Source organism: Bos javanicus, chromosome 4, assembly GCF_032452875.1.
Source record: "Bos javanicus breed banteng chromosome 4, ARS-OSU_banteng_1.0, whole genome shotgun sequence".
Classification (NCBI taxonomy): Eukaryota; Metazoa; Chordata; class Mammalia; order Artiodactyla; family Bovidae; genus Bos; species Bos javanicus.
The window spans coordinates 20,996,926-21,018,249 of record NC_083871.1 but is presented as its reverse complement, the minus strand read 5'-3'; the positions used below and the strand labels follow the sequence as shown (position 1 = coordinate 21,018,249).

Below are 21,324 nucleotides of genomic sequence, written 5' to 3'. Positions count from 1 at the left end.
TGGGTATGGATGATTTCTGGATGCTTTGTTCCACCTAAAAAAACTACCCAAATTATAGTCATGTACCATATAATTTCTTTACTTCTTTAAATATAGCCATGTATGATTCGATATAGGTGTTTCTCACATTCTCTTTTTTAATAAGGCCAGGCATCACAAAATACAACAAGATATAATTACTCCCTGGTCCCATGTAATTTTATCTAAGGAGTCATAAAGCCTTACATTTACATAGTGCTTTGTAATGTCACCATGTACGTTATTGAAAGTGCAATTTTCATTATTGTGTTAGACCATATGAGACCATATGAGTCTCAGGTGCAAGACTTGGGATATTATGGGAAGAGTAGAAATGTGGGGAAGAATTTAGTGCAAGAAATAAGAGAAACACAATGTAACTTCTGAATTGGTGTCTTTTTTTAATGGCTTTGTTATGACTAATTCATCATAAATTCACAGTGTTCAAAGATATAAGGGGCATTGAATTATCTGTTCCAAGACCCCCATATTGAAAGGTGGGGAAATTAAAATCAGTCAGTATTATAAGGACATACAGGGGCAAGTTCAGTTCAGTTCAGTCGCTCAGTCGTGTCTGACTCTTTGCGACCCATGAATCGCAGCACACCAGGCCTCCCTGTCCATCACCAACTCCCGGAGTTCACACTCAGACTCACGTCCATCGAGTCAGTGATGCCATCCAGCCATCTCATCCTCTGTCATCCCCTTCTCCTCCTGCCCCCAATCCCTCCCAGCATCAGAGTCTTTTCCAATGAGTCAACTCTTTGCATGAGGTGGCCAAAGTACTGGAGTTTCAGCTTCAGCAACATTCCTTTCAAAGAAATCCCAAGGCTGATCTTCAGAATGGACTGGTTGGATCTCCTTGCAGTCCAAGGGACTCTCAAGAGTCTTCTCCAACACCACAGTTCAAAAGCATCAATCCTTCAGCACTCAGCTTTCTTCATAGTCCAACTCTCACATCCATACACGACCACAGGAAAAACCATAGCCTTGACTAGACGAACCTTTGTTGGCAAAGTAATGTCTCTGCTTTTGAATATGCTATCTAGGTTGGTCATAACTTTCCTTCCAAGGAGTAAGCGTCTTTTCATTTCATGGCTGCAGTCACCATCTGCAGTGATTTTGGAGCCCAAAAAAATAAAGTCAGCCACTGTTTCCCCATCTATTTGCCATGAAGTGATGGGACCAGATGCTATGATCTTAGTTTTCTGAATGTTGTGCTTTAAGCCAACTTTTTCACTCTCCTCTTTCACTTCCATCAAGAGGCTCTTTAGTTCTTCTTCCCTTTCTGCCATAAGAGTGGTGTCATATTCCTATCTAAGGTTATTGATATTTCTCCTGGCAATCTTGATTCCAGCTTGTGCCTCATCCAGCCCAGTGTTTCTTATGATGTACCCTGCATATAATTCAAATAAGCAGGGTGACAATATACAGCCTTGACATACTCCTTTACCTATTTGGAAACAGTATGTTGTTCCATGTCCAGTTCTAACTGTTGCTTCCTCACCTCTTCTTAATATCTTCTGCTTCTGTTTGGTCCATGCCATTTCTGTCCTTTATTGAGCCCATCTTTGCATGAAATGTTCCCTTGGTATCCCTAATTTTCTTTAAGAGATCTCTAGTCTTTCCCATTCTGTTGTTTTCCTCTATTTCTTTGCATTGATCGCTGAAGAAGGCTTTCTTATCTCTCTTTGCTATTCTTTGAAACTCTCCATTCAGATGCTTATATCTTTCCTTTTCTCCTTTGCTTTTCGCTTCTCTTCTTTTCACAGCTATTTGTAAGGCCTCCTCAGACAGCCATTTTGCTTTTTTGCATTTCTTTTCCATGGGGATGGTCTTGATCCCTGTCTCCTGTACAATGTCACGAACCTCTGTCCATAGTTTCTCAAGAGGCACATCAGGTGGTCTGGTATTCCTATCTCTTTCAGAATTTTCTACAGTTTATTGTGATCCACACAGTCAAATGCTTTGGTAGAGTCAATAAATCAGAAATAGATGTTTTTCTGGAACTGTCTTGCTTTTCTGATGATCCACCAGGATGTTGGCGATTTGATCTCTGGTTCCTCTGCCTTTTCTAAAACCAGCTTGAACATTAGGAAGTTCACAGTTCACATACTGATGTAGCCTGGCTTGGATAATTTTGAGCATCACTTTACTAGCGTGTGAGATGAGTGCAATTGTGCAGTAGTTTGAGCATTCTTTGGCATTGCCTTTCTTTGGGATTGGAATGAAAACTGACCTTTTCCAGTCCTGTGGCCATGGCTGAGTATTCCAAATTTGCTGACATATTGAGTGCAGCACTTTCATAGCATCATCTTTCAGGATTTGAAATAACTCAACTGGAATTCCATCACCTCCACTAGCTTTGTTCATAGTGATGCTTCCTAAGGCCCAGTTGACTTCACATTCCAGGATGTCTGGCTCTAGGTCAGTGATCATGCCATCATGATTATCTGGGTCGTGAAGATCTTTTTTGTACAGTTCTTCTGTGTATTTTTGCCACCTCTTCTTAATATCTTCTGCTTCTGTTTGGTCCATACCATTTCTGTCCTTTAACGAGCTCATCTTTGCATGAAATGTTGCCTTAGTATCTCTAATTTTCTTGTAGAGATCTCTAGTCTTTCCCATTCTGTTGTTTTCCTCTATTTCTTTGCATTGATCGCTGAGGAAGGCTTTCTTATCTCTCCTTGCTATTCTTTGGAACTCTGCATTCAGATGCTTATATCTTTCCTTTTCTCCTTTGCTTTTCGCTTCTCTTCTTTTCACAGCTATTTGTAAGGCCTCCTCAGACAGCCATTTTGCTTTTTTGCATTTCTTTTCCATGGGGATGGTCTTGATCCCTGTCTCCTGTATAATGTCATGAACCTCATTCCATAGTTCATCAGGCACTCTATCTATCAGATCTAGGCCCTTAAATAGTCTTGTTTTTGCTAATTCTATAAAGCTTCTCCATTTTTGGCTGCAAAGAATATAATTGATCTGATTTTGGTGTTGACAATCTGGTGATGTCCATGTGTAGAGTCTTCTCTTGTGTTGTTGGAAGAGGGTGTTTACTATGACTAGTGCATTTCCTTGGCAAAACTCTATTAGTCTTTGCCCTGCTTCATTCAGTATTCCAAGGCCAAATTTGCCTGTTACTCCAGGTTTCTTGACTTCCTACTTTTGCATTCCAGTCCCCTATAATGAAAAGGACATCTTTTTTTGGGTGTTAGTTCTAAAAGGTCTTGTAGGTCTTCATAGAACCGTTCAACTTCAGCTTCTTTAGCATTACTGGTTGGGGCATAGACTTGGATTACTGTGATACTGAACAGAGATCAATCTGTCATTTTTGAGATTGCATCCTAATATTGCATTCCAGACTCTTTTGTGGACTATGATGGCTACTCCATTTCTTCTAAGGGATTCCTGCCGGCAGTAGTAGATATAATGGTCATCTGAGTTAAATTCACCCATTCCAGTCCATCTTAGTTTGCTGATTCCTAGAATGTCGACGTTCACTCTTGCTATCTCCTGTTTGTCCACTTCCAGTTTGCCTTGATTCATGGACCTAACATTCCAGGTTTCTATGCAATATTGCTCTTTACAACATCAGACCTTGCTTCTATCACCAGTCACATCCACCACCTGGTGGCGTTTTTGCTTTGGCTCCATCCCTTCATTCTTTCTGGAGTTATTTCTCCACTGATCTCCAGTAGCATATTGGAGAAGCGCGCCGGCTGTGATGGACCTGGCAGAAGCGTGGCTGAGAGGAGCTACACCAAATCTGAGGTCAGGGGTGGCGGCCGAGAGGACCTATCCCAAGTCCGAGGTCAGGGGCGACAGCTGAGAGTGCCAGGCTGCGACGGCGCAGGAGGGGCCAAGAGGAGCTATCCCCAACCTGAGGCCAGGGGCGGCGGCCAAAAGGAGCAATCCCACATCCAAGGAGTGGTGGCTGCGTGGTCACAGGAGGGCAGAGAGGAGCTATTCCACGTTCAAGGTCAGGAGGGGCGACGGTGAGGAGATACCCCTCGTCCAAGGTAAGGAACAATGGCTGCGCTTTGCTGGAGCAGCTGTGAAGAGATACCCCACGTCCAAGGTAAGAGAAACCCAAGTAAGATGGTAGGTGTTGCAAGAGGGCATCAGAGGGCAGACACACTGAAACCATAATCACAGAAAACTAGTCAATCTAATCACACAGACCACAGCCTTGTCTAACTCAGTGAAACTAAGCCATGCCCGTGGGGCCACCGAAGATGGGCGGGTCATGGTGGAGAGGTCTGACAGAATGTGGTCCACTGGAGAAGGGAATGGCAAACCACTTCAGTATTCTTGCCTTGAAAACCCCACGAACAGTATGAAACAATATGAAAAGGCAAAATGATAGGATACTGAAAGAGGAACTCTCTAGGTTGGTAGGTGCCTAATATGCTACTGAGATCAGTGTATAATCATAAGGGATTTGATTTAGGTCATACTTGAATGTTCTAGTGGTTTTCTCCACTTTCTTTAACTTCAGTTTGAATTTGGCAATAAGGAGTTGATGATCTGAGCCACAGTCAGCTCCCAGCCTTGTTTTTGCTGTCTGTACAGAGCTTCTCCATCTTTGGCTGCAAAGAATATAATCGATCTGATTTTGGTGTTGACCATCTGGTGATGTCCATGTGTAGAGTCTTCTCTTGTGTTGTTGGAAGAGGGTGTTTGCTATGACCAGTGCGTTCTCTTGGCATAACTCTGTTAGCCTTTGCCCTGCTTCATTCTGTACTCCAAGATGCTTGTTAACACAAACTTGATCTTTTATTGTTGGTTGTTGCTTACTTAGTTTGTGGTAGACACAAAAATCAATAACTATAAAAGTAAATAAATTGCAGTTCTTAAAGTTCCTAAGTAGTGTAGGAAAGAGACACATACGTGTGAAGAACAAAGTTCATGGAAAGAATACAGGTGGTTGACACTGATTGGGTGAGTGTGACCATAGGAACATCTGTTAGCTCTGCTGCCATAACAGAATACCACAGACCGGGTGACTTAAACAGCAGAAATTTGTTTTCTTACAATTCTGGAAACTGGAAGCTTGAGATGAAGTTGCCAGCAGGGTTGGTTTCTGGCTTCTCTCCAAGTCCTATAGGATTCATGCCTTATGACCTCATTCAACTTTATTCACCTCCTTAAAAGTATCTCCAAATACAGCCACATTCAGGTTTAGGGCTTCCATGAATGAATTCTGGGGAACACAATTCAGTCCCTTAGAGAAGCATCTGCTGAAGAGGTGATGTGTAAGCTAGTTCTCTGATCTAATTTGCAAGGAGTTCAATGCACATGCATTTTTATATGTTCTTATTCACAGTGCTTTGGTTTCATAAGTTTAACTCTGATCTGTGTTTCGTGTATACATTTATAGTTGAAACACACTTTTTAAATGAATTTATTGCACATACTGTGGTTCTCACAAGGTCTGACAACAGTGTAACTAAGGAAGAGGATGGTATATATGCCAGAGACGGAGGAATGTTAAGCCAACAAATGGAAATGCCTTTATTAAGTAATTATTTTAGTTAAACTCTAATGACAAGTATTATCTCTCATTTGTTTTTCAGAAGATTCCCATATTTACCCCTCAGGAATTTTTATTTTCAAAAAGTTCTAAGATTATATAATGCATTTTACAGATTATCCTTTTTCTTGCTAATCTTTTGAATTCTCTGGTTTATATTCTAGATAAATGAGTCATGTTGTATTAGAAACAAATTACATAATTATTTAAGGTGATTTTAGAGAAACTTAGGGTTGGAAGTGATCATTCCAAACTTATATTCTATAAATTCCTGGTCATTCATCATCCACTCAAATGTGAAACTCACTGTTTCATAAGACCTTTTCTTCTTCGCAGTGCTTTCTTTATAACTCTTGTTTTATTCAGTAACACTCTATTATTCTTGCATATTTCTAATTACTTTTCTTTATGCCTTTGCATACTATGATGTCAGCTGTTTATCTTCCAAGATATTGCATTTGTTCATTTTGCAAGGTTTTGTTGATTATTGCAATATAGGAAATGTATCCTAATTTTAAAGTTATTCATGCACCCAGTTGCCTTATTTAACGCTATTTACACTCTTCTATGGTTTATTCTTGTCTTGATTTTGTCGGTAAAACATATTTTTGCAAATGGTGAGTTTGTCTCTATTTACTTTTTATAGTAACTAAGATTTAGTCTAACTTCATGATGTACCGACACTAAGCAAATATTTTTAATACATTATTTCAACTGATCCTCATAATAGCTATATATACTAACTCATTTCCATTTTACAAATGAGTAAACAGAGGCAGGAGAAGGCAATGACACCCCACTCCAGTTCTCTTGCCTGGAAAACCCCATGGACGGAGGAGCCTGGTGGGCTGCAGTCCATGGGGTCGCTAAGAGTCTGACACAACTGAGGGACTTCACTTTCACTTCTCACTTTCATGCATTGGAGAAGGAAATGGCAACCCACTCCAGTGTTCTTGCCTGGAGATTCCCAAGGACGAGGGAGCTTGGTGGGCTGCCGTCTATGGGGTCACACAGAGTCGGACACGACTGAAGCGACTTAGCAGCAGCAGCAGCAAACAGAGGCACTGATGGGTTAAGCAATACGTTTACAGAGTTCTTAAATTACAGAGGCAAAACTTGAACTTGAGCAATCTAACAGCCCTCTTCCAGCTCTCAAATTTATGTTCTGATTGTAGTGGCCGGGACCTCCGGTGCAAAGTGTGTAGGAATGTTTCTTAATAGTTTTGTTTCTTAATGGTTTTAGTGGGAATTCTTCCATGTTTTGCCCCTAAGTATGATATCACTACAGGTTTCTGCTGGAATTTTCCTTTTATTGGTTGCTTTCTCAGAATTCTCTGGTTTTAAGTCAGGAGTGGGTTTTACATTTTATCAAATGCTTTTTATCATCACTAACTATGTGCTATAACTTCTGTCCCCTGGATTAACTTTTTCAGAATGTTTTCATAATTTTCTTTTTTATTTATTTAGTTTTGACTGTGCTGGGTCTTTGTTGCTGTGAGGGCTTTTCTCTAGTTGTAGAGAGTAGAGGCTCCTCTCTAGTTATGGTGCCCAGGCTTCTCTTGATTGCAATGTCTTCTCTTGATTCAGAGCACAGTCTCCAGGGCAATCAGGTTTCAGTAGTTGTGGTGTGTGGACTCAGTAGTTGTGGTTTGTGGGTTTTAGAGCATAGGCTCAATATTTGTGGTGTACAGGCTTAGCTGCTCCATGGCATGTGGGATCTTCCAGGAACAGGGATTGAACCCATGTTTCCTGCATTGGCAGGCTGATTCTTTATCACTGAGCCACCAGGGAAGCCCTTTCAGACTTTTTTTTTCTTTTAACAAAAATGGATGTATCAAATTACTTTTTAACATGTTAATTTTTTCACTTATATCTTAATAAATTATGTTAGTTGAGATACAAGTCTATTTCATCCTGATGTGATAATATATAACTACACAGCTGCACTTGATTTATCTTAAATAAAACAGTATTTCATTTTAAATTTGTGTATTTTCAAAAATAATGCTGACTATAAGATTATGCCACTCTGATAAAATGTTGATGTTTCATCTCTTTGTGCATGTTCCAACAGTTTTGCAAAATAGTCTTTCCTTGAAATTTGGTAAAATTTTTTTTCCATTAGATCAGCTGTCCTGACATCATTTTAGGAGGTTATTTTAGATTGTTTTTCTATTTCTTTCAATGTAGTTTTTCTGTCATCTACTCTATCTTCTTCAGTTCATTTATATTTTGCAAAAACTCATCGAGATTTCAAATTCTCAGTTTAAAATTATATGTATTATTATATACTTTAAAATTATTTTCATGTATGTATCTTTTCTGTTTTCTTATCTACAGAGTTGTTTAGTTTTATCTTTCCATTGTTTGTTTTTGGATAAAACTTGCCAAAATCATTTTTTTTCAAATAATCATTGAAATTTACTTTTCTGTTGTTTATCTGTTTATAACTTTTCTTTGACTTTTTGTTGTTTTGTAAGAGTTTATTCTGGCCACTGATCCTTTACATAATGTGTACTTGAAAGTGTCTTTTCTATCTCTATGGCCTACCTTATCTATATTGTCTTTTTATGCAGAAATATTAAAACTTTAAACAAATACTTCTATACTGTTTTATATTCTGTGTTATCTTGTGTATCTAAATATATTACAAGTTCTCAGAGGGCAAGAATCATGTGTTGACTTTTTAATGCTGTAAGACTCCTAGAATAGCATTTATACATGCAATAGATTTAAACAAAAAATTTTTAATTGAAATATGCACGCATGCGAAGTCACTTCAGTCGTGTCAGACTCTGTGCGACCCTATGGACAGCAGCCCCCAGGCTCCTCTGTCCACAGGATTCTCTAGGCAAGAATACTGGAGTAGGTTGCCATTTCCTTCTCCAAAATAAAAGGATGAGCAGTATCTTATTAAAGATGGTATTCTTATACAAATCAAGTTCCCAAATGTGTTTCACACCAGTGTCCTGAATATTCGGGGAATAAAAGAAAGACCTCACATCTAGATGAAAACAAATGATCTGGAATTGGTTGCTAATATGTTACCAAACAGAAACTAGTTACCTCATTAGAATGATTCTCTAACAAGAGAACCAAAGGCAGAGAAAATATGCTAACATTGCAAAGAATCCTGAATTTAGGTTATATATGAGGATGAATGCCTTGAATGAGAAGGTTGCTTAATTTGGGATTAGATATTGAAGTATAATTGCTTTACAGAATTTTGTGGTTTTCTGTCATGTATCAACAAGAATCAGCCACAGGTACACCCATGTCCCCTCCCTCCAAGACCTCCCTCCCACCTCCCCCCACCTCCCCACCCCATCCCACCCTTCAGCCTGTTGCAGAGCCCCTGTTTGAGTTCTCTGAGTCATACAGCAAATTCCCATTGGCTATCTATTTTGCATATGGTATTGTAAATTTCTATGTTGCTCTCTGCATACATCTCGCCTTCTCCCTCCTCTCCTCCCACCATGTCCATAGGTCTGTTCTCTATGTCTGTTTATCCATTGCTTCCCTGAAAATAAATTTATCAGTGCCATTTCTTCAGATTCCATATAAATGTGTCAGTATAAGATATTTATATTTCTTTTTCTGACTTACTTCACTCTGTATAATAGGCACTAGTTTTGTCCACCTCATTAGAACAGATTCAAATGCATTCCTTTTTAATAAACTGTGGAAAATTCTGAAAGAGATGGGAATACCAGACCATCGGACCTGCCTCTTGAGAAATCTGTATGCAAGTCAGGAAGCAACAGTTAGAACTGGACATGGAACAATGGACTGGTTCCAAATAGGAAAAGGAGTACATCCAGGCTGTATATTGTCACCCTGCTTATTTAACTTATATGCAGAGTACATCATGAGAAACACTGGACTGGAAGAAGCACAAGCTGGAATCAAGATTGCCGGGAGAAATATCAATAACCTCAGACATGCAGACGACACCACCCTTATGGCAAAAGTGGAGAGGAACTCAAAAGCCTCTTGATGAAAGTGAAAGTGGAGAGTGAAAATGTTGGCTCAAAGCTCAACATTCAGAAAACGAAGATCATGGCATCCAGTCCCATCACTTCATGGGAAATAGATGGGGAAACAGTGTCAGAATTTTTGGGCTCCAAAATCACTGCAGATGGTGACTGCATCCATGAAATTAAAAGACACTTACTCCTTGGAAGGAAAGTTATGACCAACCTAGATAGCATATTCAAAAGCAGAGACATTACTTTGCCAACAAAGGTCCGGCTAGTCAAGGCTATGGTTTTTCCAGTGGTCATGTATGGATGTGAGAGTTGGACTGTGAAGAAGGCTGAGCACTGAAGAATTGATGCTTTTGAACTGTGGTGTTGGAGAAGATTCTTGAGAGTCCCTTGGACTGCAAGGAGATCCAACCAGTCCATTCTGAAGGAGATCAGCCCTGGGATTTCTTTGGAAGGAATGATGCTAAAGCTGAAACTCCAGTACTTTGGCCACCTCATGAGAAGAGTTGACTCATTAGAAACGACTCTGATGCTGGGAGGGATTGGGGGCAGGAGGAGAAGGGGACGACAAAGGATGAGATGGCTGGATGGCATCACTGACTCGATGGACGTGAGTCTGAGTGAACTCCGGGAGTTGGTGATGGACAGGGAGGCCTGGCGTGCTGCGATTCATGGGGTCACAAAGAGTCGGACATGACTGAGCGACTGAACTGAACTGAGGTGCTATCTCATTGTAATTTTGACTTGCATTTCTCTAATAATGAGTGATGTACATGTAATAGACTTCAAATGAAGGAATGAAATACCTAATGTTAAATACTACAGAAAGTGTTAGTCACTCAGTCGTGTCCAACCCTTTGCACCTCCATGGACTGTACCAGGCCAGGCTTCTCTGTCCGTAGAATTCTCCAGGCAAAAATACTGGTGTGGGTAGCCATTCTGTTCTCCAGGGGATCTTCCCCACCCAGGGATCAAACCCAGGTCTCCTGCAGTGCAGGCAGATTCCTTACCGTCTGAGCCACCAAAGAAGCTCTCTGTAGGTAGAGCAGAACATTAATAAATATTATGCTAACTGTGACTAACATCTTTTTCTTTTTTGGTTGTTAAATTTGCATCAACTGTCAACAGAACATTCACTACTTGGTGCGAGCTCAATCCACAGTCCTGCAACTACGAAAATGTTCTTGGCTGCAACCAACTACCTCTCACACTTCTCGTTAAAATCAATTACAACTCAAATTAATCATTCAAAGAAGGCTATTTCCCATCAGATATCAGATTTGAATATGTGGCTCATACCCCTAGTGCAAACCTCTTCCTGGAGGAGTTGGCAGTTCCTACAAACAACCATAGTTCTTTAAGCATTCACCTGAACAGTTCTCATGGTGAAGTATTACCCAGAGTCTCATCCAAACAGAAGCAAGAGAGTATAATTCTCAAACTAACAGGTCTGCCCAAGGTTATACACAGTATAAAAGGATGGGTTTACATCATCACTTATTACAGCCATCACTGTTTTGCCAGAAAAGCCTGGATTGACCAAAAGATCAAGTTGTGCTGAATCCCCTTGCTTTCTTGGTGTTTCCTGTGTGCCAACCACAGATGGTCACTTCCAGCGTGGACGCTGCCCCTTTGGATATTACGGAGATGGTAGCAATTGCAGAGGTAGTGTGACAACTCTTCAAATGTCACAAGGAAAACTATCTAGCTCACTGTTAAGTGCTTAAGAAGATACACCTTTCTATATATTACATTTTGTTTACTCCATTTAGTTCACTAACTTCTACTCATTTTATTTATTATTTGGGTATATTCTCTTCACATTTCAAAAAAATTAACACAAGTGTTGCTCAAATTTTTAATAATGTTGATACTAAAAAATATTATATAACACACTACAAATATATGAATTAATTACCTACTTGTTCTAGGGCCTTTGGAAATATTTTGTTTCTATTATGTCATATAATCCACAAGGACTCCATGTACTAGGTATTATTTTTCCCGTTATACAGAAAAGAAAGCACAACCGTACAGGGCCAACCGACACTCCTGGTAGCAAGCAGCTAGGTATAAAATAACAGTATGAATAACACTGTGGTCTGGGTTCTTTTCAGCTCACAGAGGGTATTTAGCCTTTAAATGACTAATCCTGCATTATTTGTATAAATTAAGTTTCTCTGTAATTCCTCCAGCTCTTAACAATAAAACAAGTTAGGCATCACTTTAATTTTGAAAGGATTGTTTACTTCTTTTCACAATCATCAGCATAGTTTTCTTTGATACAAATAAAACTTCTGGCTTAGAAGTTACATTTTAATGTTCATATTATTTTCTTGTGTGTGTGTGTGTGTTTTGATTTGTTTGAGACCAGCTTAAGAAACAGAGCTGTTAGGGTGTTCCTTTGTTCTGAGTTACCTTGAGGAACTTCATTGTTTTTTTTTTTTCTGTAGGAATAATGATAATAACCTTTAATTCTTACATGTTTATAACATAAAACTCCTTTTTATTAGCAAGTAAAACAACCTCAATCATTTCAGTTACTTCAAAAAGTGTTAAATGCCTAATAGAGTACATTGGGTTGTCAGAGAAGCTTAAGAAATAAGAACATATAAGCTTACGATGTGTTGCTGGCATTTTGCTCTTTGACATTCTGATTATCCCTGCCATTCACCAGCATTTAGCTAATTAGTATCTGACACTAAACTGCTCTCTGAAAGACTGAAATCCCTTTTATGGTTAGCAGCCACCATGTCCAACAGCAGATTTTCTATGGGACTAATTTCCTCATATGGTATGTTTTTCTTACCCTATTAATCATTTACCTCAGTCATCCTGGTAGTAAAACAAATATAAGGGGAAAAATAATTTTGTGAATGTTTGCAGTCATTATTGTTTAATAGCAATTTCAAATTTTCCAATTTCAGAGAATTTTACTTTTATTACAGAATTAAGTCTACAGGCAATGTGTATACACTGTATCTACAATTCAGCCTTTTTGCCTTGATTTTTCCAGCCATTTGTAAACATCCTTGGGGAAGAAACAGAGAGTGTGTTGCCACAAACATATGCAAATGCAAACCTGGTTACACCGGTTCTGACTGCCAAACTGATTAAGTATAGCTTTTATTTGTTTGCATAATGAATTTAATTGATAATTAATATTTCTAAGCCATGAGCTTTATTTTTTACAGCTGTATGTCATCCTGACTGCAAAAACCATGGAAAATGTATTAAGCCTAACATTTGTGAATGTTCCCCAGGACATGGAGCAATCTGTGATGAAGGTGATAATTCAAATTAAAAATCAAATAATAAAACCAAAATAATGCAATCTTTTAAAAGTGTTTTAAAGGTAATTCAGTTTTACTGTGTACATATTAATATGTACACAGTATATGTTAATATGTACATATTAATATGTATTAATGCTGGTGAGGGAGTCTAAGTTTTGTTAATGTTTATTAAAAATAATTTATTGAAGATTTAAAAAATTTAAATTTGCCAAATCAGAGAGCCAAAAAGCAATAGCTCATATATCTTTGGTAAAAGTATCTGCAGAAATATTTTTTTGATATTTAGTTATATGGAACCATATCCCTATAAATATTTTAGCTTCAAACAAAGGATATCTGCCTATTGAATAATTTCTCAAACATGGGTCCAAGGAACTGCTATTACCAAATAATTAGAAGGTATCAGGTAGCAAAAAGAAACCTAAAAAATCATTTTTAAAAACATGTTTATAGCCATATAATTTCATTGCCTTGGTTGAAATCTTAAATGGAGAGTTTAGGAAATGGCATTCCTAAAATGGATAATACTTTAAAGAAAAAAAGTTGTTAAATTTTTAAGTAATATTTTTAAAGAATACATATTAGTGAGTTGTACATATATAATTATTAATAAACTGAGAGCCTATTGTGTTTTCATGGCAAGGCAAGGCACAAATTAATAAATTACAGTAAACACAGAATGAACTAACAGAAACAGTATGAATAGCATAGAAAATAATTATAGAAATATAGAAGTGTTCTCTTTGTAGGGCAAGAATGTGTAACTCCAAGTCTCACTTTTCAGAAGAAACCTTAGATTGTGCATTTCCATCCAGTTAACCAAAAGTTTTATAAACCAAAACATGCTGATGATTTATAGGTGTCTACAGAGTGTGACCTCATAGTCAATCCCACAGAACTAGATTTCATGCTAAAATAGAACTAAGTTTACTATAAATTGCTCATAGCAGAAGGTTTTATTGTGCTTGTGCTTCATAAACATAAACTGACTGTTTCCAAATTAGGAGCTGATTTAACACAATCTGTGTCTGCAGAAGGCTGGAGACCACCTTGTCAACATGGTGGCACCTGCTTAGCTGGAAACCCCCACTTTTGCCCGTATGGTTTTGTAGGAATAAGGTGTGAAACAAGTAAGCAAAGCTCTCTTGCAGTCTAGTATAATGAAATTGCTCCTTGAAGAGTTGATTGCTCTAATGCTAACTGAGATAAACCCAAACCCTATGCAAAATATATGCCTTCATGATTTGCTATGATGATTACCATTCTGCATACCACTGAGAGCACTGGGTGCCAGTAGTAAGTAAGATAAAGAAGCTTGTTCTTAGAAACAACTCTTTTCTGGACTCTGTCCATGACCATTACTTTGAGATAATAAGAATTCTAATTTGTTGTGTGTGCATAGTTGCTCAGACATGTCCAACTCTTTGCGACCCATGATCTGTAGCCCATCCGGCTCCTCTGTCTGTGGGATTCTCCAGGCAAGAATACTGGAGTAGGTTTCCATTTCCTTCTCCAGGGGATCTTCCCAGCCCACGGATTGAACATGTCTCTTGCATCTCCTGCATTGGTGGTTGGGTTCTTTAGCACTTGTGCCACCTGGGAAGCCCCTCTAATTTGTTGGCTTATATACAAATTTATCTCATTTAATCTATGTCTATGATTACTTTCATTAGTAACAGTTTTCACAAATAGTCAACTCTTGCTTACTATTCATCTCAGTGATTTTCTACTTTCCCCATCTGTATTAACAGCAAACAATAAAGGTAACTGAATACGAAAACTGCGAACTATTTAAAGCCAAAAAATAAAATGTTTTTTATCTTTCTCTTTAATCTTATTCATTAGACTGTGGTTGGCAGTTATGAGCAACTAAGTCATAGCCTTTTCATACTGTTCATGGGGTTCTCAATTCATGGGGTCACAAAGAGTCAGACACGACTGAGCTACTGAACTGAACTGAAGTCATAGCCAATAAGATGACCAGTACCGAATCTAACTTACCTTTCTTTTAATTTATCCTATGATCTTAGTTGTCTGTAACAGGCACTGTGAAAATGGAGGCAAATGTCTTAAACCAGATGTCTGTGAGTGTAAGCCTGGCTGGTATGGACCTACTTGTAGCACAGGTAAAATCAGAAATATTTTCAATAAATATGTCAGTTGAAAGAAATTTAAGGTGCGTCAGTGGTTTAAGGTGCATCAATGGCTTAAGGATAAGGACTTGCAAAACATAAAACTAATCAGATGAGACTGGTATAGAGTTTTTATTTCAGATAGATTTTTAACACCCTGTCTCTCATATTCATTCATTATCTTTGTATACAACCATAGAATGTATTCCAGCTTTAATCTTATCCAACCCAACCAATACTTTCTTTTTTGGCTTTTATTTTTCCCTCATACTCTGCCTTATGGTGGAGAGAAACATATTTGTGTTGCATATTGAGGTCTCTTTGAAGATTTTTTTAAAAATCACAATGCAGACATTCTGTTTCGTTAAATATTCAAGCACTTCTGAGTTAACTGGACATCATAATGTTATTCTATTTATTACAGTATCAGGCTTAATTCCTTGGCAGTGGTGTTTGCCATTATCTGTTTAATCCATTGTGATCTAAGGACTTTTCTCAACATAAATTTAATTCAGTGTTTATAGCTTGACAACTATGTGTGAAGCATGATGCAAAGGGAAATAAAGATCAATTTGATTTTTTCCCATTACAAGTAGCATATCATTAGTGAAGGAGATACAGATTATAATTATAAAAAGCACTATGTTACAAGTTGGGTAACAAGTGACATAATAAATGTTTACCTTTCTGGAAGCAGAGGAAAGAGAAATTCATTCTGACAGGTGCAGTTAGGAATAAAATTGTAAACTTTGGAGAATTGGCAAAATCGGGATTAAAAATGGAATTTGGGGTGACTTTCAAAGTGGAACAAAGGGAAAGAAGCAAAAACAAAGTGTGTTTTTGAGTGTGCTAGGACTTGAGTGCAGTGTTCCTATTTGAATTGGCAAGATGACTTAAAATCATGACTGAATGTATTTGAGCAGATTACAGACTATCCTGTTTGTGTTGCTGAATTGCTTTCTCTTAACTTCCAATTGTTTTACCAACAATGCTTACCAAGGGCATTCTGAATTCTAATAACAGCTTCTACATTCTTAGCTTGGTAATAACTTAATGAACAAACTTTCAAAGCTATTATCTGGTTATTCCTCTCCTCTTATTTTGGAAAAGTCTAATTAATTATAGGTTATGGGTTTAAATGGCAGTAAAAATAAAATATTTCATTATGCACCATTCTGTACTTCAGGGCAGCTTCCATTTTTAAATAACAAAACTTTTATGGTCCTTCTCCCTCCTACTGTTTACCAGCTTTGTGTGACCCCGTTTGCCTCAATGGTGGTTCCTGTAATAAACCAAACACTTTCAGTTCAGTTCAGTCGCTCAGTCGTGTCCGCCTCTTTGGGACCCCATGAATCGCAGCACGCTAGCCTCCCTGTCCATCACCAACTTCTGTCCAAATGGATTCTTTGGTACACAGTGTCAGAGTGGTAATTATTCTTTCTTTATAAATAAAAAGGCAAAGGAAAAGTTAGACACAAACAGAGCTCTGAGTAAACAAACATAAGACAATTTTCAAAGGGGAAGATGTTATTTATTTACTCTATTTCTTGTGACATTGCAGTTTTGGTCACCAAATTACCAATTCACAGAAATATATGAGTTATTGTGTAAAATGTTTACTTATTCAACTTATGTTAGGCTCACAGCCTTGGTGCATTTGTAGGACCAAGGTGTGAAACAAATAAGCCAAGCTCTCTTGCAGTCTTTCATGTGCAATGGTGTCATTTTTGTTGCCTTCTCTGCAAAAATGTTTTATTTGCAGTCAATCTAATGTCTACTACTAATTTTATCTCATGATCTCTCTTGACTTTAGTTTCATTAAACACTTATGAAGAGACAGCTACACACAGCAGTGTGCCCAGTAATATGAGACATAAAGATGTACCGTTTACCCCATTTACGGCCTATGACTTTAACACTTTCACTCATTGAGTTAATGCTATAAGCTGTTTTTGTTTTTTTTTTCAGAATAATGGGCATGACCTGAAGTTAAGCACACAGGCATGAAATAATGTCAATAAATTAAGTTTTAAATCTGTTTTCTGCATCTTAGTAGTTTTGAGCCTATATGAATATAGAGTGGATTTTTAGTATATGATGTGATAATTTAACTTCTAAAATACATACTTTCTTTGTCATGTTACAGTTTGACTTCAATCCTGTTTTGTTTTGTTTTTTCACTTAGAGGTAGGTTAGGATTCTAAGATTGACACTGAGATGGAGAAGAAACCATCACTCTAATACTAGATATATTAAGCATTCAAAATGAGTTTTTCTAATTCAGATTTCTGTTAAGAAGCTAGGGTATGAACATGGAATGCAAAGACCAGGTTAAGGCAGATCTTAAAAATTAGGAGATTATTACTAAATGCATGTTTAAGAGTTTTAGGTAGAATTTTGAGTGGAGAATGTGAGAAAGGAAATAAAAAGCTATGCTTCTAATGCTATTTGCAATAGGTGTAAGATTTACTAAGAAAATTTATCCTCTAAAATGTATATGCTGACTATATAACTAAGTAAAGCAGGGACTCTAAATTACTAAATTGAACTAAAAATTGTCTAATGAACATGTCATGTTAAAATTTTTGGAGTTATCAGTCTTTATAATCTCCTAGTGGCATGGATATGACAAATTTATAGTTTCCAGGCCTTTACTTTCAAGTTTGAGCTAGACAGTTGCTGTCAGGTGTGAATGAGACTACAGTAGACCATATACAAGTACAGTCAGCACTTGGCATTAAGTAATGGTATTATTGTTATGATATGTTATAGAAAGTGCAGGGGAAAATATGGTCTTTATTTTTATTAAGTCACATCCCTTCTGAGCCCAAATAGAGGGAAGGGAAAATGGTATACATATTGAAAGCCACTGAATAAATTAGGCAGAATATGCTTAAAATAAGTATAAGGGGCATATACTGTGTATTCTATAGCATTTCAAAAGAGGGAGAGAGACACTGAGCTGAAAACAACACGAAAGGTTAACTATTAATAAGCAAGACTTAAAATGTGAGGCTGTGTGTGTGTTAGTTGCTCAGTTGTGTCCAATTCTTGGGACCCCATAGACTGTAGCCTGCCAGGCTCCATGGGATTCTCCAGGCAAGAATATTGGAGTGGGTTGCCATTTCCTTCTCCAGGGGATCTTCCCGACTCAGGAATCAAACCCAGGTCTCTGGCATTGCAGGCAGACTGAGCTATGAGGGAAGCCCAAAACATGAGGCTCAGTTCAGTTCAGTTCAGTCTCTCAGTCGTGTCCAACTCTTTGTGACCCCATGACTCGCAGCACGCCAGGCCTCCCTGTCCATCACCAACTCCTGGAATTCACCCAGACTCATGTCCATCGAGTCAGTGATGCCATCCAGCCATCTTATCCTCTGTCGTCCCCTTCTCCTCCTACCCCCAATCCCTCCCAGCATCAGAGTCTTTTCCAATGAGTCAACTCTTCACATGAGGTGGCCAAAGTACTGGAGTTTCAGCTTTAGCATCATTCCTTCCAAAGAAATCCCAGGGCTAATCTTCAGAATGGACTGGTTGGATGTCCTTGCAGTCCAAGGGACTCTCAAGAGTCTTCTCCAACACCACAGTTCAAAAGCATCAATTCTTCGGCGCTCAGCTTTCTTCACAGTCCAACTCTCACATCCATACATGACCACAGGAAAAACCACAGCCTTGACTAGCCGGACCTTTGTTGGCAAAGTAATGTCTCTGCTTTTGAATATGCTATCTAGGTTGGACATAAATTTCCTTCCAAGGAGTAAGCGTCTTTTAATTTCATGGCTGCAGTCACCATCTGCAGTGATTTTGGAGCCCAAAAAATAAAGTCTGACACTGTTTCCCCATCTATTTCCCATGAAGTGATGGGACTGGATGCCATGATCTTCATTTTCTGACTATTGAGCTTTAAGCCAACTTTTTCACTCTCCTCTTTCACTTTCATCAAGAGGCTTTTTAGTTCCTCTTCACTTTCTGCCATAAGGGTGGTGTCATCTGCATATCTGAGGTTATTGATATTTCTGCCTCATATCTTCCAATTTCCTTCATCCCTTAAATGCCATGAGCTCTTTCTATACACAAAGTAAGGCCAGATTACTTGGCTCATTTTGGAGTTTGATGGAAGATCCATCTGAGACTGGAGAATCTCATAAATATGTATACATGACTGGGTATTCTCCTAAACCTCCTTTTCTTAAAATGGGATTCGGGGTGGCACAATGAAGTCCATGTTTTATGCCATTTCTCTGTATTACTCTAATTATATATACTTTTTTGTATAGATGTAGTATTTATCAAGTTTTATAGAGTATATGAATACTGCCCATTATAAAAAGGTCTTTTATTCTTTTTATTTTTAAGTGTTAAATTCCTAACTACAGGTATTTCTTGTGGTGTTTTTGTAATGAATAATAGAAATAACCTTAAATTCAATAAGGATTGTTGTTGTTCAGTCGCTCAGTCGTATCTGACTCTTTGTGACCCCACGGACTGTAACCCACCAGGCTCCTCTCTCCATGGGACTCTCCTAGCAAGAATACTGGAGTGGGTTGCCATTTCCTTCTCCAGTGTAAGGATTAGAACGCAGAAAACTTAAGATCATTTCTCCATTATAAAAAGTACCAATAAAAATGCCAGAGAAAGGGAACTCAATCATTAACCAAAAAAGGCTCAGTCTAAAATAATGGATATTATTCATTTGCTAAAATCTTTCAGTTATATTGTTTTTATACAAAAAGTGTTACATTATTTTCACCTATGAATCTACTTGAAATCAGCTGGATTTTTCTTAGTGTTTGGAAATTTTCAAAAGGGGAATCTGTCCACAAATACGTTATTACCCAAACAAAACAACTGGGCATTCACTTTTACACCAAAAACTAAAATCCACTTAATCATCACTTAAGGAAAATTAAATTTAAAAATTTATAGGGAAGTTTGCCTTTGTATTACTATTTTTATATAACTGAATTTAATTGTCACATCAGGAAGAAGTATGACACAAGAAAAATCCTATAAATGATAGAAACATCAATTTCTGAACTCCATGGAACAGAACCATATACATAGAAGTTACTAGTATACTGTATTCAGGATTATCCAATAACTATTCTTGAAAAAGCTGATGATTTATTGTTAAAAAGATTTTTTCCCAGGCCCTGACAGGAATAAGTCACATATAAAGCTCTGTCTCTATGACCTCAGTAGGTACCTAAAAGTAACTTTAAAGTTTTTTCTAAACATATGACCAATTGTATGACCAATTTTTCTAACTTCCATAGGAACAGGTCTTATTTTGAGCTTGGTTTTGACTTATTTTCTTGTTTTTTTTTTTTTTCCCAGGTGATTTCACTCTTTACTTCAGAGTTTGGTGAAACATAAGATTAGATTCATAATATTTGTACTATCATACTGAAGGCTCCATTGGTTATGAACACTTCACCAATATATTTCCAAGTTTGCTAACCCACTAGCAATGTATGGCTATAAGCATTGTATTTTATGATTTAGAAATGATGGTTTTAACAACTTGCAGTTGTGATCTTTTATTTTACTATCTCATTTCTCTGCCTTATGTCCCCATAGATCACACACACATAATGCAACATATAATAAGTGAATATGTGATATTCACAGATTGCTGCCATATGTTCTTTTAGCTATCTGCCAGCCTCCCTGTAAGAATGGTGGTCACTGCATGAGAAATAATGTGTGCGTCTGTTCTGAAGGATACACTGGTAGGAGATGCCAAAAAAGTAAGACACTACTAAATATGTTTGCCAGCTACAGGTAAAGCAAACATATTAATAGCAAAGCTACTGATATTTAAGGACTAATACTTCATGCTTTTATCTCCAGGTATCTGTGTTCCCATGTGCATTAATGGAGGAAAGCGTGTGGGACCAAGCCTTTGCTCTTGTCCTTCTGGCTGGACAGGGAAACAGTGCAACACACGTAAGGGAAATGCCCTTAAAAGGCTAAAGTCCACATGGGAACGTAAAGCAGGACTTCAAAGAGCATGTTCCTTGTTTTTTGTTTCCTTGCTTTTATTTTTTCTTATTTAGTCCTACTTTAGAATTTATCTTTTTTTTTTTTTTTAGAATTAATCTTTTTTATTTCACTCTTCTTCCATTTCCCAGTGCAAAGCAATTCTCCTTCCATTGGTTTATTACTGGACTTGCCTAAACTTCTAAATCCAAAAGGTCCTAATTTCATATTACAAAATATGTATAAGCTTTCCTAGGAAATTCAGTTAGCATCAGTTGCATCAGTGTTTCAACTTTAAAACTGTTTTCCATAAATGTCTCTTGGAATGTTAACATCAAACAAACTCCTCTGCCTTGTATCAAAATAAATCACTTAATTAAAAA

At 37.7% G+C, this 21,324-nt stretch overlaps 1 protein-coding gene across 1 annotated transcript in view; it reads left to right on the top strand.

Annotated features, from left to right (window-relative positions):
• Nucleotides 1–21,324, top strand: part of VWDE (von Willebrand factor D and EGF domains) — a 98,474-nt gene that overhangs the window by 37,217 nt on the left and 39,933 nt on the right. The window contains 9 exon segments of the mRNA XM_061415369.1: nucleotides 5,359–5,488; nucleotides 5,491–5,532; nucleotides 12,551–12,651; nucleotides 12,707–12,821; nucleotides 13,865–13,960; nucleotides 14,861–14,956; nucleotides 16,211–16,267; nucleotides 20,614–20,709; nucleotides 20,813–20,908. Of these exon segments, the coding sequence (XP_061271353.1) occupies nucleotides 5,359–5,488; nucleotides 5,491–5,532; nucleotides 12,551–12,651; nucleotides 12,707–12,821; nucleotides 13,865–13,960; nucleotides 14,861–14,956; nucleotides 16,211–16,267; nucleotides 20,614–20,709; nucleotides 20,813–20,908 (829 nt within the window).